At 49.4% G+C, this 23716-nt stretch overlaps 3 protein-coding genes and 1 long non-coding RNA gene across 7 annotated transcripts; 2 read left to right on the top strand and 2 right to left on the bottom strand.

The window, feature by feature from the left end:
• On the bottom strand, positions 1 to 2863 carry LOC108157712 (histidine-rich protein PFHRP-II). Its single transcript, XM_017289883.2, has 2 exons — positions 2679 to 2863; positions 1 to 1699 (listed from the first exon to the last, which is right to left on the bottom strand). The coding sequence occupies exons 1-2, from the start codon at positions 2688 to 2690 to the stop codon at positions 551 to 553; spliced, it is 1161 nt and encodes a 386-aa protein (XP_017145372.1). The 5' UTR covers positions 2691 to 2863; the 3' UTR covers positions 1 to 550.
• A 9657-nt stretch (positions 2864 to 12520) lies between these two features.
• Positions 12521 to 19837, top strand: LOC108155816 (neprilysin-4). Of its 4 annotated transcripts, none has more exons than XM_033388437.1 (5): positions 12521 to 12599; positions 15934 to 17552; positions 17618 to 18626; positions 18690 to 19124; positions 19614 to 19837. In XM_033388437.1, the coding sequence occupies exons 2-4, from the start codon at positions 15939 to 15941 to the stop codon at positions 19013 to 19015; spliced, it is 2949 nt and encodes a 982-aa protein (XP_033244328.1). In that variant the 5' UTR covers positions 12521 to 12599; positions 15934 to 15938; the 3' UTR covers positions 19016 to 19124; positions 19614 to 19837. The 4 variants fall into 4 exon arrangements, with proteins under 4 accessions (XP_033244328.1, XP_033244329.1, XP_033244330.1 ...); XM_033388438.1 differs by lacking the exon at positions 12521 to 12599 and adding an exon at positions 12800 to 12901; XM_033388439.1 differs by lacking the exon at positions 12521 to 12599 and adding an exon at positions 12938 to 12994.
• LOC117186979 lies at positions 19697 to 21182 on the bottom strand. Its single transcript, XR_004471793.1, has 3 exons — positions 21091 to 21182; positions 20571 to 21035; positions 19697 to 20453 (listed from the first exon to the last, which is right to left on the bottom strand). It is a non-coding gene; the product is annotated as an uncharacterized LOC117186979 (long non-coding RNA).
• On the top strand, positions 20080 to 23580 carry LOC108155817 (glutamate receptor ionotropic, kainate 2). The gene is made up of 14 exons (XM_017286904.2): positions 20080 to 20209; positions 20269 to 20429; positions 20489 to 20711; positions 20773 to 21165; positions 21223 to 21386; positions 21445 to 21675; positions 21729 to 21932; positions 21992 to 22076; positions 22138 to 22414; positions 22472 to 22673; positions 22729 to 22954; positions 23016 to 23128; positions 23177 to 23326; positions 23389 to 23580. Exons 1-14 carry the CDS (start codon positions 20101 to 20103, stop codon positions 23563 to 23565), a joined length of 2715 nt encoding a protein of 904 aa, XP_017142393.1. The 5' UTR covers positions 20080 to 20100; the 3' UTR covers positions 23566 to 23580.
• Positions 23581 to 23716: the final 136 nt, after the last annotated feature.

Genomic DNA, 23716 nt, shown 5'->3' with positions numbered 1-23716 from the left:
TTTGTGATCAAATACATTTTTGCAGTTTATTTGTCTGTTTGCAGTTTCGTATAATATATAGATTCATATCTGTTCAGATACATAAAGATTACAACAGTTATTTACAACATACTCATACAGCGTTTCTCAAACGAAGTTGGAAGGAATCGGAAAGGATATGGAAAACAGTTAATACAGATAAAGACGAGAAGGCAATTAGGAAAGTAAAGAAAGGAGAGGATTGTAGAAAGATGTAGATGTAGGTTGTTGGCAAAGTTTAACTGGAACTCAAATCAAGCTCGATCGTTGCTAAACGGGCAAGGAAGCCACTTCCAAAAGAGTGGCTTCAATCTCCCGTCTTGTGCGTTTGTGTGTGTGTGTGTAGGATAGTGAAAGATACACATAGTAAGGATACAAAGATAGATTGGAGAGCTGCTGGAGGGTGACAGTTACATATAGCTAGCTGGCTTCGGTAGTCGGTTAGAGTGAAACGAAGGATGTCAGGCAGAATGTATAGAGATGCTCGTCATTGTCGCTGGCACGAATACACCGGAACACATCGGTCTCCGGCTTAGTAGTGGTCGTAGTGCGCGTGGTACTGGCCATCATCCTCGTGGGCACCACCTGCACCTCCGCCGTAGTAGCCTCCATGGGCACCGGAACCGCCATGACTGGCGGCAGCCACGGCGTTCAGATGAGCGGCACGGGCATGCTGCACCTCTGCGGGCTCCACGGGCACACCGTTGTGGATCACTGGGATGTGGATGGGACCGTTGTGCGCGTAGCCGCTGGCGTAGGCGTTGTGGCTGTTGTGGCTGGACTCCCAGCGACCGTCATAGCGTCCGTCGTCCCAGGAGCTGTGGCCGCTGCTGCCGTGGGCGGAGGCCTGCGAGAGGGCAGCGTAGTGGGCGGCCTTGGCATGCTGGACTTCAGGTGTGTCGACGGGCACTCCATTGTGGATCACGGGGACGTGGTAGTTGCCGTGCGCGATAGGAGCACCGACATGGCCGGAGCGGGCGGCTGCATGGGCGGCAAAGTGAGCTGCCTTGGCGTGCTGAACCTCAGGAGTCTCGACGGGAGCGCCATGGGCATGGGCCACCTGACCCAGAGCCTTGGCGTGGGCGGCATAGTGCTCAGCCTTGGCTGCCTGGACATCGGGAGTATCGACGGGCACTCCACCGTGGGTGAGTGGGACATGGGCAGGTGCTCCGTAGGACCAGCCTCCACCGTAGATCGAACGCTTGTACAGGTGATGGCCTGCTCCGGCATTGTGGGCAGCGGCTGCGTGAGCAGCTGCATGAGCCGCCTTGGCGTGCTGGACCTCAGGAGTGTCGACGGGAACGCCTCCGTGCGTCAGGACCGGGATGTGGATGCCATGGGCGTAGGAGTGGGCGTGGCCGGCAGCGTAGACGGGAGCGGAGTGGGCAGCGTAGACGGGAGCGGCATGGGGGGCCTGGGGAAGGTTGGTGCCAACGGCATTGAAGCCGTGATGGGGATCTGCGGTGTAGGAGACGGACTGAACATGACCGTGTCCATCCACGTAGGAGTATGAGCCTCGGGTGGTGCCATCGTGGCCGCGCGTCTCGTGCTTCTGTGAGTTGGGATCGGCGTAGCCGTAGGAGTAGGTATGGCTATGGGGATCCAGGTGCTGGTACTGTGTGGAGACAGCTCCGTGCCACGAGGCGGACACCGTCGAGACGAGCAGGGCGGCGGCAATCAACTGTTGAGACGTGAGAGCAGTGAGAAATGTTGTTATGTCATGGCTGATGATTGATCTGCGGCTAATACGTAACAATCGCCACCTGGCGCGACAATAATTACTCTAGATCCCCACTCTCCCACCCCCTGCTCCCCCGCTCAAGTGGCAGAGCACTCTTTTCCAGCTGTTGCTCTGCTAACCTACATAATTGCATGCTTGCGCTTTTCTTGCGCCTGCGCCTGCGCCAACGCTTTTCCACTCTCGCTTTCTTCTCGACTGCCCATCCCAGCCCCACACACGCCCATCTCTTGGCTTTCCCCCTTTCACCTTCCTCGCTTTCGGGAGCTCTCAAGCGCAACCGTTTGATTTGATTCCGAGATACTGTTTCAGCCAATTCGTAGATGTTACCTCATACGGCAGGCGGCAGCCGGCATGCGGGTCGATTATGTATTATGTGTCAGCAGGTGAGCGGCACACTCGATTTGCTTCGGTTTGGAGGGGCGGAGCTGGGGATGGCTAAACTGTCCGACATGCAACATTTCAACGGCTTATCAGCGGGATTTTGCAGCATTTGATGGCATCTGACGGATTTCTGTGTGTCTGTCTGACATGCACGGAATTGCCTGGCATGGCCAGGGTAATTGACTCTCGGATGGGTTGAAGGATTAATACCGAATGGGAGCTCAGGTGGCATTTGATTGAATGTAGAATCCAGAGCTTAGACCAATGATTGAAAGGGAATTAACAGAAATGAAACACTATTTACCACAGCGAAGGCTTCAGATGCTTTGAATGGATTTGAATGGTATTTAAACATTTTTCACTTCGTTTCGGTTTTAAACGTAGAAACCCCCACCCTTCTAGACTTCTAAAGTGTACTTTAGAGACCACAGACTCTGTCTGTTTGAACCAGAGGAATACACATCCTATTCAGTGCTACTCTTTGCAACATCCTTGGCACGAATTTATCCTTTTCATGGCTTGGCTTGTAGGTACTTACAAATGGCTTCATTTTCGAGGGTTTCACAGAGAGCTAATCACAAAGTTGAGCTTCGAAAGAAAGGAGCGTTGGGCGAGAGGGATACACTTGGGATACACACGACACGACACAAAAAGCACTTGGTCGCTGGACGCTGGTTGAACCTCCTAGAACCACGACTAGGACTGTTAACGAACTGTGCTGACTGCTGGCTGGCGGCTCTAATATATACCGCCAGAGATTGCAGCCGAAACCAAGACTGTGGCCGAGACAGAGCCGGCGAATGCGAATGCAACAACAGTAACAGCAAAGACAGCAAAGACAACAAAGACAATGAGAGCCGAGCAGAACAATGTGGCAAAAGAGTAATCGAATTACAACGTTAATCGAGGCTCGAAGCGGGTTTGTAGCCAAAGCCGAAGTCTGGTCCAAAGCCGAAGCCCCAGCCGCTGCCGCGCAGCCGCAGAATGTGTATCAATCGAGGCGCAGAAAGGCGGCAACATGTTGCCACCATTGTGCATGGGCAACATTTTCAGAGCGAGACTCGATCGGCGGCGTGGCTGCGTTTCCTCGGTGGCTGCGTTTGTCGCCTGCCGTGACCTTGCTTTCGACCAAATTGGCTTCCGATTTTCATGGGTGTGCGTGTGCTCAGCTACCAATTTTAATTACCGGCTTCGCCCTGGCTCAAACATTTCATTTTTGAGCTGTGGCTGGAACTTCCGCGCACTGAGCAATTAGCAATCATTATTTGGGCACGGGATTAGGCTGGCAGCGCTCGATCTTATCAGGGCATTGCCTTTCCAAAAAAAAATACATAAAAACTGCCCAGCAGAGCAGATACTCGTAGTTTCGCCCCGCCCAAGACCTGCCCGGGCGCTCAAATTAAAAAATTCTTATGACCAGCTTACAACATGCCAACGGGGGCCATAACGAAATGTGAGCTGCAAAAGTGAGCAGAAAATATCGAAAAAATATCCGAAAATGGCCAGACAATTTCTGGGCGTTTGCCTCTTTAATCATTGAACTGCATCGGAAAACGAAAACGAAACGAAACGAAAAGTTTGCAAATTAAAAATAAAACAAGAGCACGGCCCAAGAGAAGCCAGCGGAAAACAAAAGACGGGGAAAATGATATTGGCCAGTGCTGCTGCAGACGCTGTCTATGGTCTGCTGTTGTTGCTGTTGCTGTTGCCACATGTTGCAGCATTTCTTTGCAGTTCTCCAATCTTGATGGTGGTGCACTCACACACAGACAATCATTTATGGTTTTGCTTGCCCCACAGACACACCACAGAGACCCGTAATGAGTGCACACTCCGACTGGGTTCGATTATTTGCATTCGATAAGCGCCGCCATCAACGGTGGGTGCACTAGTGTTTGTTGCATGTGGCACTGTGGCACTGTGGCACACTTCACCACACAGTGCTCGCATTCATATCGGCAACTTAATTTGTTTTGCTTCGCCTGCCGCCAATTTAATTTGAATAAACCAAATGCAAACTGCTCTTTTGAACTCTACTCTCCCCCTCGGCTTGGGGTCTATACGGGTGCTCGTATGTGTGTGTGTGTGTGTGTGTGTGTAGGGGCGGGCGATCATTTTGGGGCGTGTTTGACATTTTTACGGCATGCGCAACATAATAAATTATATTCCCGGTGCCAGTTTTGTGTGTCGTTTTATTAGTTTTTCCCATACATCTCACCGCAGAGCCGTCGACAGCAGTGGGCTGACTAACGCTTACGCTTACTGGCTCTCAAGTGCAATCCACACATTTGTGGATATGCCGATACGTATGGCCCACCTTTCCAGCTCCATTTGCGAGCCGTAATTACGGTTTTCCATGTCTGCGCTACACTCTTCGGTGCGAGTCGTATGAACACTGATCCGATCCGAATCTATGCGAAAATTAACTAATTACTTTGTAATAACATGTATTATGCCATCACAATCAATTTATCTAAATGCATTTCAAATTGAACTGTTCGTTTAGGATTGGGATGTACTTGATTTTAGCAGGAATTACATTTCCCCTGAAACATTCTATATTTAATGCTTTTATTTATTATTGCTATTCCTAGAAAACATCCTTCCAAGGGCCTTCCTTTGATTTTTTGTGCTTTTTCATTGCATTATTTATTGATATCACGCATACGCAACGTTGACTTAAACAACAATCGGAAATTCCTAGAAAGTGCTCAGTACTTTAGCTTATTCATTGCTTATATAGCACGTTCCAGTGCCAAACTGTCTTTCAGCAGAAAAAACAAACAATATTTATCTGCCCGTTTTGGAGCCTTCCCAGAATGCTGTCTGAATGTCTGAAAGTCTGTCTGTAAGGGAACGAACTGTCTAACAATCGGTACAGCCATTGTCTCCGGAGTGGGCGTAGGCTGGCCAGAATTTGTCGGCCTTTGTTGGTTTGGCATAACCAAGTGGTTACTTGTTGATTTTGATCGGTTTTCCATACGAGTACGAGCGGCATATGCAAATTGAGAGAGCAGAATGCCGAACCGAATAAATATATTCGATAAATGCCTGGTCGGTTTCAGTACTATTTGCTTAATTACTGTTATTTGCAATCTCGGGCTCGGACTGGAACAGATTTGCATCTGCTTCGACTTCGGCTGTAGGCAGGTGTCAAGTGCGGAATAGTTTTTCTTTTCCTTCCGCTTGCACATTGATACACACTACACACTACACGGGTAAATCATGTTCAATTAATTGCACTCGCTGTTAAACAACATAATTAATATGACACTGCCAGCAGAGTGGCTGGGTGGCTGGGCGGCTGGGCGGCAGGGTGGATGCCATTAGGCAAATGAAGCGTGGTCTGCTGCTCTTAGCGACTCCAATTAAATGTAATTAGTATTAAAATTCTGCAGCTAGACAATAAAATCCTGCACCACATGACGCAACCGGCCAGCCAGCCACTCGCTGCTTGGCCAATCACAGTTGCAATCGGAATTAGCATGGCAACACCAGACCATCGTCAGCTGCCTTCTAACCTGGCCACGCATCACCGAACCAACACCGCACAGTGGGTGGGCACAGAGCAACACTTCAAACACTTATCCACTTGCATTCTTACTTTATTGGCCAAGTAGACAGTGGTAATGGAATGGAAATAGAAAGACATTGAATACTAGATTCTTTGCCTGAATGTGAATCAAATTAAAGGTAGCATAAAAAACACTATCCATGAATATGAGATATAAAGATACATTTTTCAAAGGGTGTAAATGGATGTGTCTAATGGTGGGCTGTTGAGCCAACTGTCGAAACTGGCCTTTGCCTTTCGTTCTTCTCAATCTAAGGTGCAAATTGTATCCACCGTTTCGGCCCTTCATCCCATTGTACTGCAATGGCATTGAAATTCTTCAGACAATTGGCCCGACTGCCTGCTACGTACGACTGCTGGCCATTCGGGCGGCGTGCCCTGCTTTGCCCAGCGGTGCAGTGAAGCGTTGACAGACTTTTGGCCAAGCGGATGCAATCAGCAGCGCGCTAGAGGGTGCAACTTCCATACCCCTGTTCCGCCCTTCCAATGCCCAATAGAAGGCATTCGCAATCGCAATCGCAATTGAATTATTATTCTTCTTTTTTTGCGAGGCTTTTTGTTCTTACACAAACTGTTGCTTCGAATATTTGTGGTAAATTAAAAAATGCTAATTGCCCGGCCAGTTGTTGGCCATTAGACAAATGAGTTTATGGTGCGAGATGCAAGTATTTCATGGATACTGGGTGGGGAAAGGTGGTCTGCAAAAGACCGCATAGAAATACCCGCCAACTGGAGTGGTAGAACACCCTGTACTAAGGCGCTATCCAAGAATTAATTCCGATCTGCTAAGCGCGCAGAGCTTAAATAAATCATTAAAATTTATGAATTTAATTGCCTTCAATTATTGCCACAGATAAAATGTAAAGCAAGCTGCAGCAAGCAAACCAACTCGGATTGAATCGAATCTGATTGAATCACTAACCATAATCAAGCAGTTATAGGTACACGATCGCGGGGGGCAGAGTCTATGGTCTGTTCGATTGGGCTTCGGCTGGAGCAGGAGCTCCTGCGATCTCGCTCTGATCGCGTTGAGTGGCCAACAATTGAATTCAATCAACAGGGGCCACCCTAACGTGGAATTACGAAAATTATGGCCAAGACGCGAGGGGCCAACAGCTTGCCACCGTATCATTAGGGTGTAGCTGGCGAATGAACGGGGCCAAGGGGGCCACCGGTGGCCACCGGGGGCGGTGGCTTGTCTCCCTGTATCTGCGCCTGCATTTGTCACATAGCCGGACAAACTAATTGGCAGAATGCTGGTACCATAGGGTTATGTTATCCCATAGCCAGGGCCAGAGCTCGAGCAGATCTGCGGGCGTTGCCAGCAGAAAATTAAATTGCAAATTTCTGAGATCGCTGTGCAAATGGCAAATGATTGATTGGAAACGGGCTGGCCGAGTCCGCATACGAATACGAATACGAATCGATGGCAATCAGCCGGGCCTGGGATGCCGCTCCCCAGCGCCCATTCCGAGATGGTCGGCGTGGGAGGGTTCGTTCTCAGGCAAATCTATATCACCATCGGGCTTGGATTATAATGGCCCAGTTGGAAAACTGGTCAAAATCCGTTGCGGGCATCCAACTTTGGGAAATTCGGCACGCCATAAACGAGTTTTGGTTCACTTGCAACATCTGGGCCAGCAGCAAGCAAGTTGCTGGTTCACCAGCTGCCACAGGGGCTGTCAGGCTGCCAGGCTGCCAGGCTGCCGCTACTGTCCAACAGCCGCTCCCACGCATCACACACCCCACCCCCCCACAGTTGACACACACGTGTCCTGCCACAGAATGTCACACAATCACGAATGCCCCAGCCAGAAATAGGAAGCGGACACGGGCAAAGTTTGGGGGCTCCACCTCCGGCCCAAACAATTTGATATTTTCATTCGCTAACAACGCAAATCCGCCGCACGACAGTCATCGCCCTGCCACATGCCCCAAAGCTGACACACCGCTGCCGCATTCCGCCGCGTTCCTGGCACCCTCTCCCCACCCCCCCTATGCCCATGCCCATGGCCATAAAGTGCGCACAAGCGAATGGAGGCGCGTCCGCTATTCTGCCTCGCAAAAAAAAAGCGAAACATGAAAATCTAAAGCTAACCCACATGCATAAAAAAGGCCTTAAAATCCAAAAACTGACCACCCAACACAGCCATCGAGTACCAGTACGACTTCACGTAGACGACTGCCGGGCCTGGCCTGGTCTGGTGGCGCTACGTGCGGTGTCAGCCGAGAGCAAATAAAGTTGGCCAACAGAGTAAACAACTGTTGGCCGCTGTTCGCCGCTGGAGAACGGCAACGAGGATGCTGGAGCGTAACGTGGCATTAAATGTGAGCAGAGCACCATAAAACCTTAGAGAATACGTTACGGTTTTTTCTGCTCAGTACTCCGTGAGTTTTAGGGTATATCTGAAGAGCCTGTTCTGTGGGACAAGAAAGTAGTCCCAGAAAAAGTGATATTGAAAATAAATAAGACCTACATTTGTTAGAAACATAATATATCATTATTGAAGCAGTATTGAACGTCCTTTTGCTTAATTGAAGGCCACAGACAAGCCCTTTTTAACACAACAACTTTTTAAAATACCAGGAAAAATTTCTACATTTCTAGCAGGTGTCCTTTAGTCGAAAGATATCCTAGAGCAACCATACATCTTGAGATACTCGTTTCGTTCTCCTAAAAAGTCATAAAGAGCTCCTACTTTGACAAACGAAAGAAACTTAAAGCTGAAAATGCAATCACTTAAAGCCGGAGGTGAGTGAGTTGTAAGACGGCCATAATTTATGACTCCTTTGTCTTATGCATAACAATTTCATGCTCACACATCAGAGTAAGCTTAGAGCTTGGTGCGAAACTCCCGAATATGACAGGAGCCAAGGATGCGCCTGCCAAAGATTAATCTTTAATCGTCATATTTCAAATAGATCCCATCTTCCCCGCTACTCGTATGTATCACAAACACAACGGAGGCTCACGTATCCATTTGCCAGGCCCTAATTCGGTCCATCATTGTCATGCATATTGTAGTGGGCGCCATTTCTGTCGCCTCCATTATTCATGAACCACTTATGAAGGTCACGCCTGAGCCGCCCACAGACGCACGGCCCGAAATGATAGTCAAATGACCTTTGGCATTATCTCGATTTCGGTTTCGATTACGGAACAAAAACAGAATGGGGCTACAATGTGTCAGCAGGCCCTGTACTTCTCCCAGTTCCAAGCTACCAAACTCTTATCCATCTGTCAAATCGCACGTTTGACAGCCAGAGAAACCTTCTCACTTTCAAATCCACGCAATGTCTTCAACGGAGGTGGGTTGGGCGTGGGGTCTGTCAACCGGACAAGCAGCAAAGTAACAAAGGTCACATTTGGTGTCAGAAGAAAGAAACTTTTCAATTGATTGATCGGGTCGGTCGGTTTCAAGGTTAATTAGCCAGGGAAAAGGCGACACGGGGAAATTCTGATCCGGCAGGGACTAAGCTGACATTTGCACGAGTTGCAGCAAATTGGCTTGCCCCGTGTTGCGGGTTGGAGTTAGAGGCAACCCGAAGCCAGGTTAGTGCCATTGAAAGGGATTAAAAACTAATTAGGCTAGCGCGTGAAGGAGAGTGCAAGTCGAGAGCCAGGGCCAGGGCCAGGTCCAGGGCCACGGCAAGACACAAAAGTGAGTCACAAAAAGCGTGTCAGCTAACAAGAAAAACCGCAGAGTTCCATGAGTTTGCCGAGAAGCAGCAGGACTCTTTCATCTTATCGCTTAAGGCAGCTACTAATTGCGTTTCCACTTCATGGCCTCCCTCGGAAAAACTTGCACCACTTCTAGGAAATGAAGTTCTTCTATGCCCTCCTGGCATATCCCTTATAATTGCTGGCATCCTCTCATCCCATTAAAAAGTTTGCTCAAGTTGTGGCTGACTAATTGCCCTAATCGATTTGCATAATCTGCAGCAACAATCGATTAGCACAATCACAATATAAAAGTTGGCACACAAAGTGTGAAAGTCTGTCAGAAAAAATTGTACTACAAGTGCAATCCAAGCAAATGAAATGGAATTAAATTGAAATGAATTGACTCCATGAGTTGCATTGGCAGCATTGGCCCGCATTGCAACATGTTAGCCACATTAGTGACAAGTGTGGCAAATTGTAGTCAACGGGCGACCACATCAATTAACCGGCTCGACGGGCGCCTGCGTGGTCGGGCACACGTTGCGTGTACGCAATCTCAGGGACAGCCAAAAGCCAAACCAGTCGCTGTGCAGTTTCTCGATAAACGGGAACTGGTGTACGACGGCAGTCGAAAGTCAATGCCAGGGCTCCCCCCATTCAATGTCGAGTTGCGTGAGCACCGAACATGCGTGGACCTGAATGGACAGCCTCGGACTCGATTGACTTTGGAATGGAAATCTGCGAGTTCAAAGCAAATCTTTAACCCCGGCACTGGTGCCACTACCCCCGGTAATGTATGACTGCCCCGTGCTTAATTGCGGACACCAAAATTACCAAATGCTATCTGGGAATGTACTGGCCATGCAATAACTAACTTTAATTGGGTGCAAGTCCTTAGCTAAGTATTTCTCTTAAGCTCCAAATTAGTTAACCGATCCATTTTCCATATCAATTTCCTAAGCCTGTTGCAATTAAACCAGCGACAGATAGACAGACAGTAAGCCGCTGCTTGCAGTCGGCATGCAAAACAATATAAAGCATATCAAATGCCAGACGGCACCACCAGGCAACACCTCTGCGCAGGCGCATGTGCAACTCCACAGAGGCAAGCGGGTGGCCGGTCAGCCAGCCAGCAGCCAAAACCACAGAAGGCCACCGCCAAGGCAGTGCAATTGTGGCGCCGATTCCGACGCCGGCAAAAGTGCAAAGTCACGGATGAATGAGCCACTCGCAGCGGCGGCTGGAACTTTGCTTCAGCGATTCGTTTTAATTGATTTTGTTTTGCAGCAGGAACGGTGCTCATAATACGCACCGCTGCCTGCCCCCGCTGCCCACGAAAAATCAGCGCTTGGCCAACTAATTTCGGCCAAACATGAAGCTGACCATGTCTGGGTCTCTGAGTTTGGCTTCGGGCTCGGATTCGGATTCGGTCTGGCTGGGGTCTGCTCTGAGTCCCGGGCAGGCAAAGGAGTTGCCAAATGTTTTGCGGCCATTTTTAGAGACTCCTAATTGTACATTTTGCGGCCAGCAGCAGCTCTGAGAATTCCACTTGGCACCCGCTTGCATTGGTCTTGGCCATTTCGGTGGGCATTAATACTTTTCCTTTCTTTCTTTTGTATCAATAAAACTCAGATTTCTATACTAAAGATTTCTTTATTGCTGCAAATTGTCCCCACGTTTGCAAGGGTATCAAAAGCTTCGTTGTCCCAAGGTTCAACCTTTTCCATCGTGTTTGTTTTTGCTGGAATTGGCACTCTTTGTAATTCCTTTTTGGCTAATTTTCAAATACGAGCCATTTGGATATTGGATCTGTATATTTTCATTTTCACTTCCATTGGAGCGCCCGTTGCGGACGATTTGCAATGGTCTGAGTACGAGTATTGCCGCTGCTGTGGCCCGTTGTGTCGCTGTTGTGGTTGTTGGTTTTTGCTGTTTATGCAATCGAAATTCTTGCCGTCCCCGCGGCAACAAACAGCCAGACAGAGACAGACCCAGAGACAGAGCCAGAGCTCTCGAATGGCACTTGTGGGTGCAATTGTAATTATCCTAATTTATGTTGTGTGGTGCGGTGGTCGCTTTAATGCAGTTTCCGAGCGACTCGGTGGTGGCTGCCCTGCCTATCTGCTCCACTGTCCAATCTTGTCCCCACTTGCTTTTATCCCCTCCTGCCCGAGCGTTGATTCTAAAATGCCGCACAGATTTATTGCAAATTATCTCACAGCCTGACAATGATCGATAGTACAAAATTTATGGCCGCCACGGCGGTTTCCCTCTTTTTTTTTTGGCATTTTCCTCTCGATGGTTAATAAAATGCCTTGACTCCCCCGCTCAGGATCGGTTTCGGGTTCGGATTCGGTATTTGCTGGCTTTCGGTTTCACTCAAAACGGTGGCTGACGGTTGTGTTTGCAAAAAATAATTAGGCTAATAAATGAGGCCGCAAGTGCTGTGTGGAAGTGCATTTGTGAAATGGAAACGCGGAAAATGTGTATGCAAGATTAATCGATTCGATGGGAAGGTAATGCAATTAAGAAATAAACTATTTGGCACACAGCCCATGAATGAATGGCCCAATGAATATTCATTGAGAGGAGAGCAAAGAATTTAAATATACGAGTAGAATTGGCTATCCCCCCCCCCCCTCTAGACATGGCAAATATTTGCACATGGCGCCCGTCTGTGGAGTGGAGCAGCGCCTGCCGCTGTCTGCCCTAATTAATTAACCATTGACATGGGAAAAATCCGATTGTGCTAAATTATTAAATCAACCAATAAAGAGCACACTCGCATAGAAATAGAATTTATTCAATTTGTTAGACAAACAGCCTTTGGCCGCTTTGGCCAGCGCTGAATAACATGATTGACAATGGAGTGGAGCGTACTCAGGTGTGGTCCCCGCCAATAAAATGTAATTGAAATGTTCCTGTCAGCCAACAAGCCATAACGTGAATGGAACACACACGTTAGCTGGTGTTGGCCAACATGAGCATGAGCGTAGACAAAGCCAACTCCATTGATTTATGATCTCTTAGCGGGGATTTAAATTAATAATATTGCTCGAGTGCCAGATGGAGTTGTCAATATCACTTTTGTGTTCAATATATTACATTGTCAATTGTCGATTCAAATGAATCACACTTGGGCAACTCGAAGTTCTCGTTCGATTCCCGTTCTAGACTACTTTGGAAAATCAGTCAGAACTAAGCAATTAAACCCAATCCAGGTGAGTCTTTACATTTCGCAAAGCAGATGCCATTTAATCAGTCCCATTACTCACAATGGCTTGACAATTGAGCAGCAAGCGGTAGTACGCGGTAGCAGTGGCCAGAGTGATACCACCATCCATCCCCAGCCCCAGCCCCAGCCCCAGCCCCAGCCATAAAACAGCAGACACTCCGTGCAAACCAACCCCGAGGCGATAACAGGCAGATGCCCCAACAGCAACGAATGCAGCCTCTCCAGAACGCAAAACCGTTTTCCGATTCCGAGCTGAAATCAGTTCCCGACCGACAGCGACAGACACCGGTAACGCTTCATAATATCTCAATTCATTTGGAGGTGAAATTTTCTCCGGCGTAAAGTGCAGCCCAGAAATTCGACTACCCTTCTTCCGCCAGTGTGAGTGCCAGTGTGAATGCCTGTGTGAGTGCCAGTGTGAGTGCGTGTGTTTTCCGGGCTGCCTTCTTTCGGCATCTGCCAAACTCAAGTTCAAGTTGGCTGTGGCTAAAAGCTCTGGCCTGTCTCTCTGATGAAGTGCGCGTCCAACCGGTTTGTCCAATAGGAAAAGCAAAAACTCTTTAAATGCATCACGATGAGTTGCATTCGGTGTGAAAACGTGTTTCTCCAGCATTAACCTTGAGATGCGGAAATGCGAAAAACGTCTAAACGAAAGTAGACTTGAGGGGGGGATTCTTCAAGAATCAGAGTTCTTTGCCTTTAAAAGCATGCACTGAAACTCTTGGGGACCATCGTTCTGATGTCGATAACCCCAGGTCAGACGCCAACCGCAACTGCAACTGATCTGTACTCTCCCGTTTCGGATTCGCTTTGTTGAGTTGATTTATAGATTGATCAATTGATTGATTCACGATTCGTTCGTTTACCTTTCGCAAAACCCGATGCCGCAATCGAATATACAATACGAGCGTGTAGATATACGAGTGTATGCTCGGTTACTGGGTCACCTGACGATGATTTGGTCTTGAACCGCAGATCAAGTGAACACAGAAGCCAATTGAAATTAGAGTCCATCGAAGCGTTGGCAAATTGCAAAGCATTGGATAACTCTTGGGGGCAGCTGCTGCAGTCCATCCCACACACACACGTGTACGTGCTACGTGTGCCCCATGTACAGAGAGATTCTGATTGATAAATGGACAAGTTTTGCTAATCTCGGTCATAGTCGCTAATTAAAAGGTTTAAGGCTAAAATTAGCATATGAAGCAATTGCAATTTCAACGGACTACAACATCCCAACAGCAGCCACAATGAGGCTACGCATAAACATGAGCACAGGCGCACACAGATACATACACGCGTTCTCTCACACAGATACACCTTCGTGTTTAGTGTTCATGAAACACTCAAATTCAGACATGACGTGAACAAAAGCCATCTCTTCTGCCGACCGAGCGACCAAACTATCCCCTCCAGCCATACCCATAGGTAGGGCAAGGCAAGGCATATGCAAAGCGTGAACGTTTAGGAGAGGCAAACAGAGTGGACAGGGGACAGGGGGCAGCGGGCAGCAGGCATAAGATGGCTCTGTATGGGTGGGTATAGGCACATGAGATGGCATCGCATGCCGCCAATTACCCGCATAATCTTGTAATACTAACCCCAACCAAATGGCGCACACTAGAGGACCAATTTGGGTTTCAGTTACGCCTCACGAAGCTTTAATTCCCTTTAAACACTGCACTACACGGAGATTATAGCCCTCACACCATACAATGTGGGACTGGCGCAAAAATAGTAATAACCATATCACTCGAGTGAATTAAATGAATTGCAAAATTGTATACTGTTGTGAGAGTGTTTGAGAGGAAACCCTGGAAACACTGGTAATCCTTTGATTTATTCTTCATTCTTCCGAACAAAATCGATTCCCAGTGCTGATACTCGTCATACCTCTCAGAATTCAGGCCCTCAGGCCCCACAAACACACACGCCGTCCGTCCGCCTGGCTCTGCAATTGTTTTGTGAAATTAAATTAAATTGATTGAATTTAGACAGAATTCAGTTGTGAGCTTCAACGTTACGAGCAGGAGGTGCCTAGAGGTCAATGCGGAGGTGCATGAGCCGACTCTCCCACTGTGCTTTCTGTATGTGATGGTTGATTGATGTGGTTGCTGCTGTGTGTGATTGTTGCCTATTGTTGTTGTTGTTGCTAGTCCAGTGATAATGACACAAATTTCTGAATGATCTGCTTTGTGGCTTTCGTTTGCCATTTGTGTTGATTAACAGATACGAGTATTAGAGCGTATTAATGGAACTGGATCTGCCGTCTGCCTTTTGTACTCCAATGAGGTTGATAGGTCAAATCAAAGAAGGTATCTAATTGAAACGATTACTGGGAAACTCAAGGCAAAATTAACGAAAGCCTTAGCAGTAACTGAGATTTCCCAGATGGGAAATCCATTTCTAGTGCTAATAAGGCCAGTCATATATGTACAAATCATGATTGCCCTTATCACTAAGAGATCTCTGATTTAAGTATATCCAAATTACACAAATTATATTGCAGTTCCCCAAGTCCAAAGATACCCAAGAGAACATATGTATTCACAATATTTCAAAACGATATTCAGATACAAACAAACACTCTCCCTAGTACAAATCCCAGATCTAAGTAGATCTCAAATATTTCAAACACTTCCATAGAATTCTTAGAGATCAAAGATATCTAAGATATCTTAGTTCCATCCACAACACCCCCAACTGCTCACTTAGGCGCCGCCGCTGTTGCTGCCACTGCCACTGCCACTGGCGCTGCTGCTGCTGCTACCGCGGTCGGCGCTCAATTGGTTGTCGCGCGCCGTGATTGCGCATCCCACGTCCCACGTCTCACGTCGCCGGGCGGATCTTTCAGTTGACCATGCGAGCGCGACTGAACTGATGCGCCCGCTCTGCCGCAGATTCCCACACACAGCTCACTGCGGCTGTCCTCAGGCCTCGGTCTGCAGTCTACAGTCTCCGTTTTCCGTTCTCCATTCTCGATCCGACAGTCCACTCGCGATCTCGGTTACGTCCAGTCCAGCTCAGCCCGGTTCACCAACTGCGTAGCGCGCAAAAATTGGGTTTAATTAAAGTATAAAGGCCACAGAGCTACGCTCAATTACTGCGGCAGTACTCGGCAGTGAGTGCCATGAGTCGCCACAGCCAGCTGAAGCTAGCGATGCCATCGGTGGCATTTGTGCACGGGGCATCGTCTTCGGCGTCGGCGTCGGCGTCCCGGGAGCGCGGTGTCAAGCTGGGATTGGGTGTTAACCAGCAGACGGGACGGGTGCAGTGGTGTCCCGGCCTGACCTGCTGCAAACTGCTTCTGTTGCTTCCAGTGGTGATGTTGCCGGTGACTTTGGTGCTAATTCTGATCATGAGGCTGGACGGGATGCTGGCGACTCTGCAGCTGAGCGAGCAGCGGATGCGGGATCAGCGGGCAGTGGCATCTGCCAATATGCCCGGCTACATGGAGAGCTACGAGTCGCTGCTGCCGGAGGGCGAGACCTACAATGAGCTGATCCACGACGAGTTCCTGGTGCCGGAAGCCAAGCGCTCCCACCTGGAGCAGCAGATGGCGGAGCGGGCCAGGCGCTGCCAGCCCTATCGCTATTTAAACGGGGAGACCATGGATCTGGAGGATCGCAGCACGCTAATGAAGGATTCGCGCACCTCCTTCCTGCCCCAGGGCATGCCTCGCGAGTGCTTCTCCAACGACCTTGACCTGGACATCGAATCGGTGCCTGACGGCGATCTCAACGATGATGAGGAGCTGCTGCGTGAGATGAATCGCTACCAGAAGAAGATCACACCCAAGAGATACGAGGACTTTGCTCCTTACTGGCTGGAGCTAAGTCGCCAGCGTCGCGAGGCTGAGCAGCAGCGGGAAGAGGGCGACGAGGAACTGGCGGCACAGATCAGCGAGGCGACCGCCGCCCTGCAGTCCTTCTGGAATGAGGAGGGGACTCGGGACGGTATCCGCCAGACCCAGGCCCAGACCATGAAGCGCTACATGGACACTTCGGTTGATCCCTGCGTGGACTTCTACAAGTATGCCTGCGGCAACTGGGAGAAGCTCCACCCCATTCCCAAGGACAAGGCTGGCTTCGACACCTTCGAGATGCTGCGCGAGAGTCTCGACCTCGTCCTGCGGAATCTGCTCGAGAAGAGCACTCCGAGCGGCATTGTGCCGGAGGATCGCAACATTCAAGTGCGGAATAACCTGAAACTGAACGAGCAGGGCATGGAGCCGGACACAGAGACGGACCAGGCCGCGGAGCTGGTAGCGAAACGACTGCGCCGGCACATTGTCAGCCGGAGGCATCTGCTCAGCCGCGTCCTGATGCGCTACAAGCGGTTCACCAACAGCACCAAGCGGAAGCGCCTCATCGATCCGACGCGCGAGAAGGACAAGCAGCGGCATGAAGTGGATCCGCTCCATGGCACCAGTGACAGCGGCACCAGCGAATACCTGAAGCCGAAGCACAATGCCCAGCTCAAGGCCAAGCACCTTTATAGGTCCTGTGTGAACAGCCAGCTGCTGGCCAGGCGGGGACTGGAGCCACTCCACAGTCTCATCCAGGACCTGGGCGGATGGCCAGTGCTCGACCAGCAGTGGAGCGACGCCAATTTCAACTGGCAGGTGCTGGCGGCCACCCTGAGGCGCTACAACAACGACATCCTCATCGTCCAGTGGGTGGGGGCGGACATCAAGAACTCGGAGGAGAACATAATCCAATTCGATCAGACGGGTCTGGGACTGCCCACCCGCGAGTACTTCCTGCAGCCGAGCAATGCCAAGTACCTGACGGCCTACCAGCGGTACATGTCCGAGGTGATGCAAAAAATGGGGGCTGCCAAGAAGGAGGCCCTTAGCACGGCCAGAGAGCTGATCGCCTTTGAGACATCGCTGGCGGCAATCACAGCGCCAGCGGAGCAGCGCCTCAACGTGACCAAGGCAAGAGATCCATACCCAGAACCACAACTAATTCTCCCTCTAATAGCACTCCATTTTCCCCACAGCTCTACAAGCGCATGACGCTGCAGCAACTGGAGCATTTGGTGCCGGAGATCGAATGGACCGCCTATCTGTCGATGTTGCAGGATCGTGAGGTGAGCGACTCCGAGGAGATCGTCATCTATGCCGTGGACTATATGACGCAGCTGGTGACCCTGCTGGCCGAGACGGAGCCCCGCATCATCGCCAACTACATGATGTGGCGCTTTGTGCGGCACCGCATCAACAATGTGGACGATCGGTTCGACGACATCAAGCAGACCTTCTACCACGCCCTGTTCGGGCGGGAGGAGAGTCCGCAGCGGTGGAAGGTGTGCATCGCCCAAGTGAACACAAACATGGGCATGGCAGTGGGCTCCATGTTCGTCACCCGCTACTTTGATGACAACAGCAAACGGGACACGCTGCGCATGACCCACGACCTGCAGCAGGCCTTCCGGGACATACTGAAGAAGACGGACTGGCTCGACCGGAACACCAAGCAGCTGGCCGAGGAGAAGGTCAATGCCATGTCCCTGAAGATCGGCTATCCGGACTTCATACTCAATGCCGGGGAGCTCAACGAGAAGTACGCGGGCATCGAAATACACCCGGAGCAGTACTTTGAGAACACGCTGAATGTGCTGCTGCACACAGCCCGGACGGAGCAGTCGAAGCTGCACGAGCGCGTGAACAAGACCAACTGGCAGACGGCTCCGGCCATCGTGAATGCCTACTACAGCCGGAACAAGAACCAAATCATGTTCCCCGCCGGCATTCTGCAGCCGCCGTTCTACCACCGCCACTTCCCCAAGTCGCTGAACTTTGGCGGCATCGGCGTGGTCATTGGCCACGAGCTGACCCACGGATTCGACGACAAGGGTCGGCTCTTTGACAGGAATGGCAACATACACAAGTGGTGGACAGACTCCGCCATCCGGGGATTCGACGAGCGCGCCCGCTGCATCATTGCCCAGTACAGCAACTACACGGTCGACGAGGTGGGCATCGTCCTCAACGGCGAGAGCACACAGGGTAAGTGGCGGATAGCACTCTCTCTCCCTCTTCCTCTCCTCACAAAGATCTTCCGCTCGGCAGGGGAAAACATTGCGGATAATGGCGGCCTGCGGCAGGCCTTCCACGCTTACAAGCGCTGGCTGAAGGACCATCCGGAGCAGGTCGAGGAGGAGGTACTGCCTGGCCTGGACATGACCGCACAGCAGTTGTTCTTCCTAAACTTTGGGCAGGTGTGGTGCGGGGCCATGCGGCCGGAGGCCATCCGCAATAAGCTCAACACGGCCATCCACAGTCCGGGACGTTTCCGCGTCATCGGCACCCTCTCAAACTCCTACGACTTTGCCCGAGAGTTCCAGTGTGCCGCCGGCACGCCCATGAATCCCATTACCAAATGCAGCGTGTGGTAGTCCCGGGAGGCGCAGCACCCGACGCACCCGACCTATAGCCTACGAGTATTATACATACATGATGATGTATTCCGCGCAGTCCTAGCCCCCACCAGATGCATGCCAGTTGGTGAGTATCCGAACATCAATTCCACCCTCCCCAGTTGATCCTCCCAGTTGACGTGGTAATTGCTCCACTTTGGTGTCACTTGATTGGGGTAGTGCTAGCACTAGGGTGGAGTAAGTGGTGTGGTGCCTGTCAGCTTCTTTGTACCTCGTTACCCTCTCCCTTGCCATCCTGCTCCCTCCATCAAAACCATCTGGCATACGACGCGCTCTTGGTATGTTGGGCCAACAACGACATCGCACTTCAATTGGGCCGCACTCACACACTTAATTAATGGTGATTTATGCTCAGCAGTTGGTTTCTTGGCTCCTTGGCTCCCCCACAGAAACTTCTCCAATTGTCTTTCCAATAAAACCGCAATTGGTGTGTGCTACTTTAGCTGCCTCCGGGGTTGGAGTGCATTGATATCTGAATATCTCAATCTGGCGGGGGTGGGGTTAATGTCTCCATAGTAAGACATCGTACTTACTTTTATATCTGTCTACCTTTCAGTTGCCGCATAAGTATATCCCAACAACAGACTGTCCGGATAGTTCCAGTGGGAAGTTTCTCCTACAGTAAAGATAATGTGCCAAAAATTGCAATTTATATATTTTCCTAGGCATTAACTACTTTTACTTCTAATTTGCAATATCTTAGTTAATGAAACCATTTATGTTTGTGATAATCTAATTATATATATGTAAATGACAACAAAAATACACAAACTTTCAATATTTCGTGGACTATTTCAACACTGGTGCGGGACAAAAAGCTTAACAAAATTTGGAAAACTTTCGAGTGGAATTTTCGAAGGAAATTTTGAGAATTCATTCAGTTGTGAACGTGCGCTCGACAGCTTAAGAACATTTCAGAAAACGTTCGCTAGTGGGTGTTCCAAAAATATATGTATATATTTATATATACCAATCAGAAATAGCCGAGAAAGCGGCATGCTGCAAGGAAAAATTGTCACATATTGTTTCCATTACTGATTAAAATGGAGTTCTGGTTGATTTTACTGGCAATTCTTGGCCTCAATCGGGTGCAGGGACAGACTTATGGAGGCAGCTCCTATGGTGCAGCCAGCGGATCGGCCATACGCCTCGGTGAGTAGTCCACTCATTTGGCTCTCCCTCCAAAACTTTCACTCAAACAAAGCATGCAGGCCTTATCACAGACGACGAAACGGACAGAATCCGGCAGACCTTTGAGCACGCCATCTCCGTGGCGAACAACGAGCTGAGCGTCCCGCTGGTGGGCCAAACGGAGCAGGTGTCCTATGGGAACTCGGTCCAGGCCTTTGCCCAACTCTGCAACATGATGCAGGTGAGCAGGGACTTGTCTTGTAATCTAAAATTCAATAAGCATAAACGACATTGGAATAGAGTGGAGTGGGTGCCGTCTTCGGGCCGGCGGCCAAGCACACGGCCTCACATCTGCTGAATGCCTGCGACTCCAAGGACATACCCTTTGTGTATCCGCATCTCTCGGGGAATGCCCAAGCGGATGGATTCAACCTGCATCCGCATCAGGAGGACATTGCAAACGCTCTCTACGGCATCATCAAGCAGTTTGATTGGTCACGATTCATATTCTGCTACGAGTCCCGTAAGTAGTCCACTTCAAAATATCGTTTGATCGATCTAATGAGATCTAATTCCAATCCCAGCCGAATACTTGGCCATTCTGGACCATCTTATGACACTGTACGGCATCAAGGGGCCCGTGATTAAGGTCATGCGCTACGATCTCAATCTGAACGGCAACTACAAGTCGGTCCTGCGACGCATACGAAAATCAGAGGACAGTCGCATTGTGGTTGTGGGCTCCCGAGAGGGCGTGGCCGAGCTCCTAAGGCAGGCCCAGCAAGTAGGCATCATGAATGAGGACTATACGTACGTTATCGGCAACCTGGACCTGCACACCTTCGAGCTGGAGGAGTACAAGTACAGTGAAGCGAATATAACGGGCATACGAATGTTCTCACCTGATCAGGAGGAGGTCCGAGACCTGGTGGAGAGACTGCATCAAGAGCTGGGCGAAAGCGAACCTGCAGATAATGGTAAGAATGTCTCCAAAAAGGTGCTCCATCCATAGTCGGTTCATCATTAAATTGTAGGGGCTTCAACCATCACCATGGCCATGGCGCTGACCTATGATGCGGTGCGTGTAATTGCGGAGACCACCAAACACCTTCCCTACCAACCTCAGATCCTAAACTGCTCCGAGCGACATGACAATGTCCAACCAGATGGATCCACATTCAGGAACTACATGAGATCGGTTCGCACAACAGATTATCGACAGCCAGTGACCTTATTAAACTTTTACTTCCTTGCAGTTGGAGATCAAGGAGAAAACCATCACAGGTCGCATCTTTTTCGAGGGTAATGTGAGAAAGGGTTTCACTTTCGACGTCATTGAGCTGCAGACAAGTGGCCTGGTCAAGGTCGGCACTTGGGAGGAGGGCCAGGAGTTTGAGTTCAAGCGGCCCGCGCAAGTGATCAACTTCAATGATATCGATGATGGTTCTCTGGTCAACAAGACCTTCAAAGTTCTTATATCTGTAGCGGTGAGTAAGAACTACATTGGATTGATCATTTCTAATGAACATATTGAATTAAGACCAAGCCATATGCCAGTCTGGTGGATAGTATTGACACGCTCATTGGCAATAATCAGTATCAAGGCTATGGGGTGGATCTCATCAAGGAACTGGCCGATAAGCTCGGCTTCAACTTTACCTTCCTAGATGGCGGCATTGACTATGGCTCCTTTAACAAGACCACAAACACCACTACCGGAATGCTCAAGGAAATCGTCGAAGGGGTGCGTTGCAACAAAATACTTATTCATGAATCTCATTTTAATGATCTGGCTTATAACAGCGAGCTGATTTGGCCATTACCGATCTGACCATAACATCGGAACGAGAAGAAGTCATTGACTTTTCCATACCTTTTATGAACCTGGGTAGGCCCATATTAGTCTTATATTGAAACTGATAATGTCTGATAATCCTTATCTGCTCTAGGCATAGCCATTTTATATGTGAAGCCACAGAAGGCTCCACCGGCTCTCTTTTCCTTCATGGACCCGTTCTCTGAAGAGGTGTGGCTCTACCTGGGAATTGCGTATGTAGGTGTTTCGCTATGCTTCTTTATTCTGGGTCGACTATCCCCCACGGAATGGGACAACCCGTTTCCCTGCATCGAAGAGCCAGAAGAGCTGGAGAATCAGTTCACCATCAACAACTCCCTGTGGTTCACCACGGGAGCCCTGTTGCAGCAGGGCTCCGAGATCGCTCCCAAGTATTGCGATTTAAACTGAAGCACACACTTTTTTTAACAATCTTTCGTTACCCTTAGATCCCTAAGCACACGTACCATTGCGGCCATTTGGTGGTTTTTTACCCTGATCATGGTGTCTTCGTACACTGCCAACTTGGCTGCCTTCCTCACCATCGAAAATCCCACCAGTCCCATCAATAGCGTTGAAGATCTGGCCGACAACAAGGAGGGTGTTCAGTATGGAGCAAAGCGGACAGGATCCACTCGGAATTTCTTCCTAGTAGGACTTCGCACATTCTGAAAGGAATGACATTCATTTACATAGATTCTTTCAGACTTCTGAAGATCCCATCTATATGAAAATGAACGAATACATGACCAATAACCCGTCCATGTTGCTGGACAACAATCAGGATGGCGTGGAAAAGGTGAAGTCCGGCAACAAGTACGCCTTCCTCATGGAGTCCACCTCTATTGAGTTCAATACAGTGCGAGAGTGCAATCTCACCAAAGTGGGAGATGCACTGGATGAAAAGGGTTACGGCATAGCCATGGTGAAAAGTAGGTGCTCAACACTAAGCCCCGAAAATACTGCAACCCATGGGATACGATACATTTCCAGATTGGCCATATCGCGATAAGTTCAACAATGCTCTGCTGGAGCTGCAGGAGCAAGGTGTGCTGGCCAGGCTCAAGAACAAATGGTGGAACGAGATCGGAGCCGGAGTTTGCAGCGTAAGTTATTATTACAGCAATGAGTCCATATTACAGTCCATATTGTAGGCCAAAAGCAGCTCCGATGGTCCTTCAGAATTGGGTGTGGACAACCTGAGTGGTATCTATGCTGTCCTGGCTGTTGGTACCATCATCTCCATCATCTTTTCCATCTTCTGTTGGTGCATTTTCGTATTCAAGAAGGCCAAAAGCTATGAGGTAAAACATCTCCATAACCTTTCACAATCAAAAGATTGTGTCTGAAAGATTTTTCCTTTCAGGTACCCTTCTGTGATGCTCTGGTTGAGGAGTTTAAAATTGTCATCCGGTTCTCGGAGAACGAGCGGGCCCTGAAGAGCGCACAATCAGTTTACTCCCGCAGCCGAAACTCCTCTCACTCCATAGAGTCCCTCAAAACGGATTCCGAGGAGAATATGCCGCCCGAGGAGGCTGATTGATAATTGAGTTTTGTGCGGGTGCTCTCAACTTTTCCCAAAAGCTTTGGGAAACTTTCACTCAAAAAGATTTCCAAATTGGATTTTGGAAGAATCCGTTAGTTGTGGCTCTTCTCTTCAAGTGTGCGGTGTTCCGATTGAAAGCATATATATA

This window comes from Drosophila miranda, chromosome 2 (genome assembly GCF_003369915.1).
Source record: "Drosophila miranda strain MSH22 chromosome 2, D.miranda_PacBio2.1, whole genome shotgun sequence".
NCBI classification, from domain to species: domain Eukaryota; kingdom Metazoa; phylum Arthropoda; class Insecta; order Diptera; family Drosophilidae; genus Drosophila; species Drosophila miranda.
The sequence above is the reverse complement of the archived record's forward strand: the minus strand, read 5'-3'. Positions and strand labels throughout refer to the sequence as shown.

Bases quoted from the DNA above. Each gene is read 5' to 3' on its own strand.
- LOC108155816 (XM_017286901.2), top strand. From the start codon at position 15,744: ATGAGTCGCCACAGCCAGCTGAAGCTAGCGATGCCATCGGTGGCATTT. The intron at 17,553-17,617 runs GCAAGAGATCCA...TTTTCCCCACAG, and splicing joins AGCGCCTCAACGTGACCAAG to CTCTACAAGCGCATGACGCT. The intron at 18,627-18,689 runs GTAAGTGGCGGA...TCCGCTCGGCAG, and splicing joins CAACGGCGAGAGCACACAGG to GGGAAAACATTGCGGATAAT.
- LOC108155817 (XM_017286904.2), top strand. From the start codon at position 20,101: ATGGAGTTCTGGTTGATTTTACTGGCAATTCTTGGCCTCAATCGGGTG. The intron at 21,933-21,991 runs GTGCGTTGCAAC...GGCTTATAACAG, and splicing joins TCAAGGAAATCGTCGAAGGG to CGAGCTGATTTGGCCATTAC. The intron at 23,129-23,176 runs GTAAGTTATTAT...TCCATATTGTAG, and splicing joins TCGGAGCCGGAGTTTGCAGC to GCCAAAAGCAGCTCCGATGG.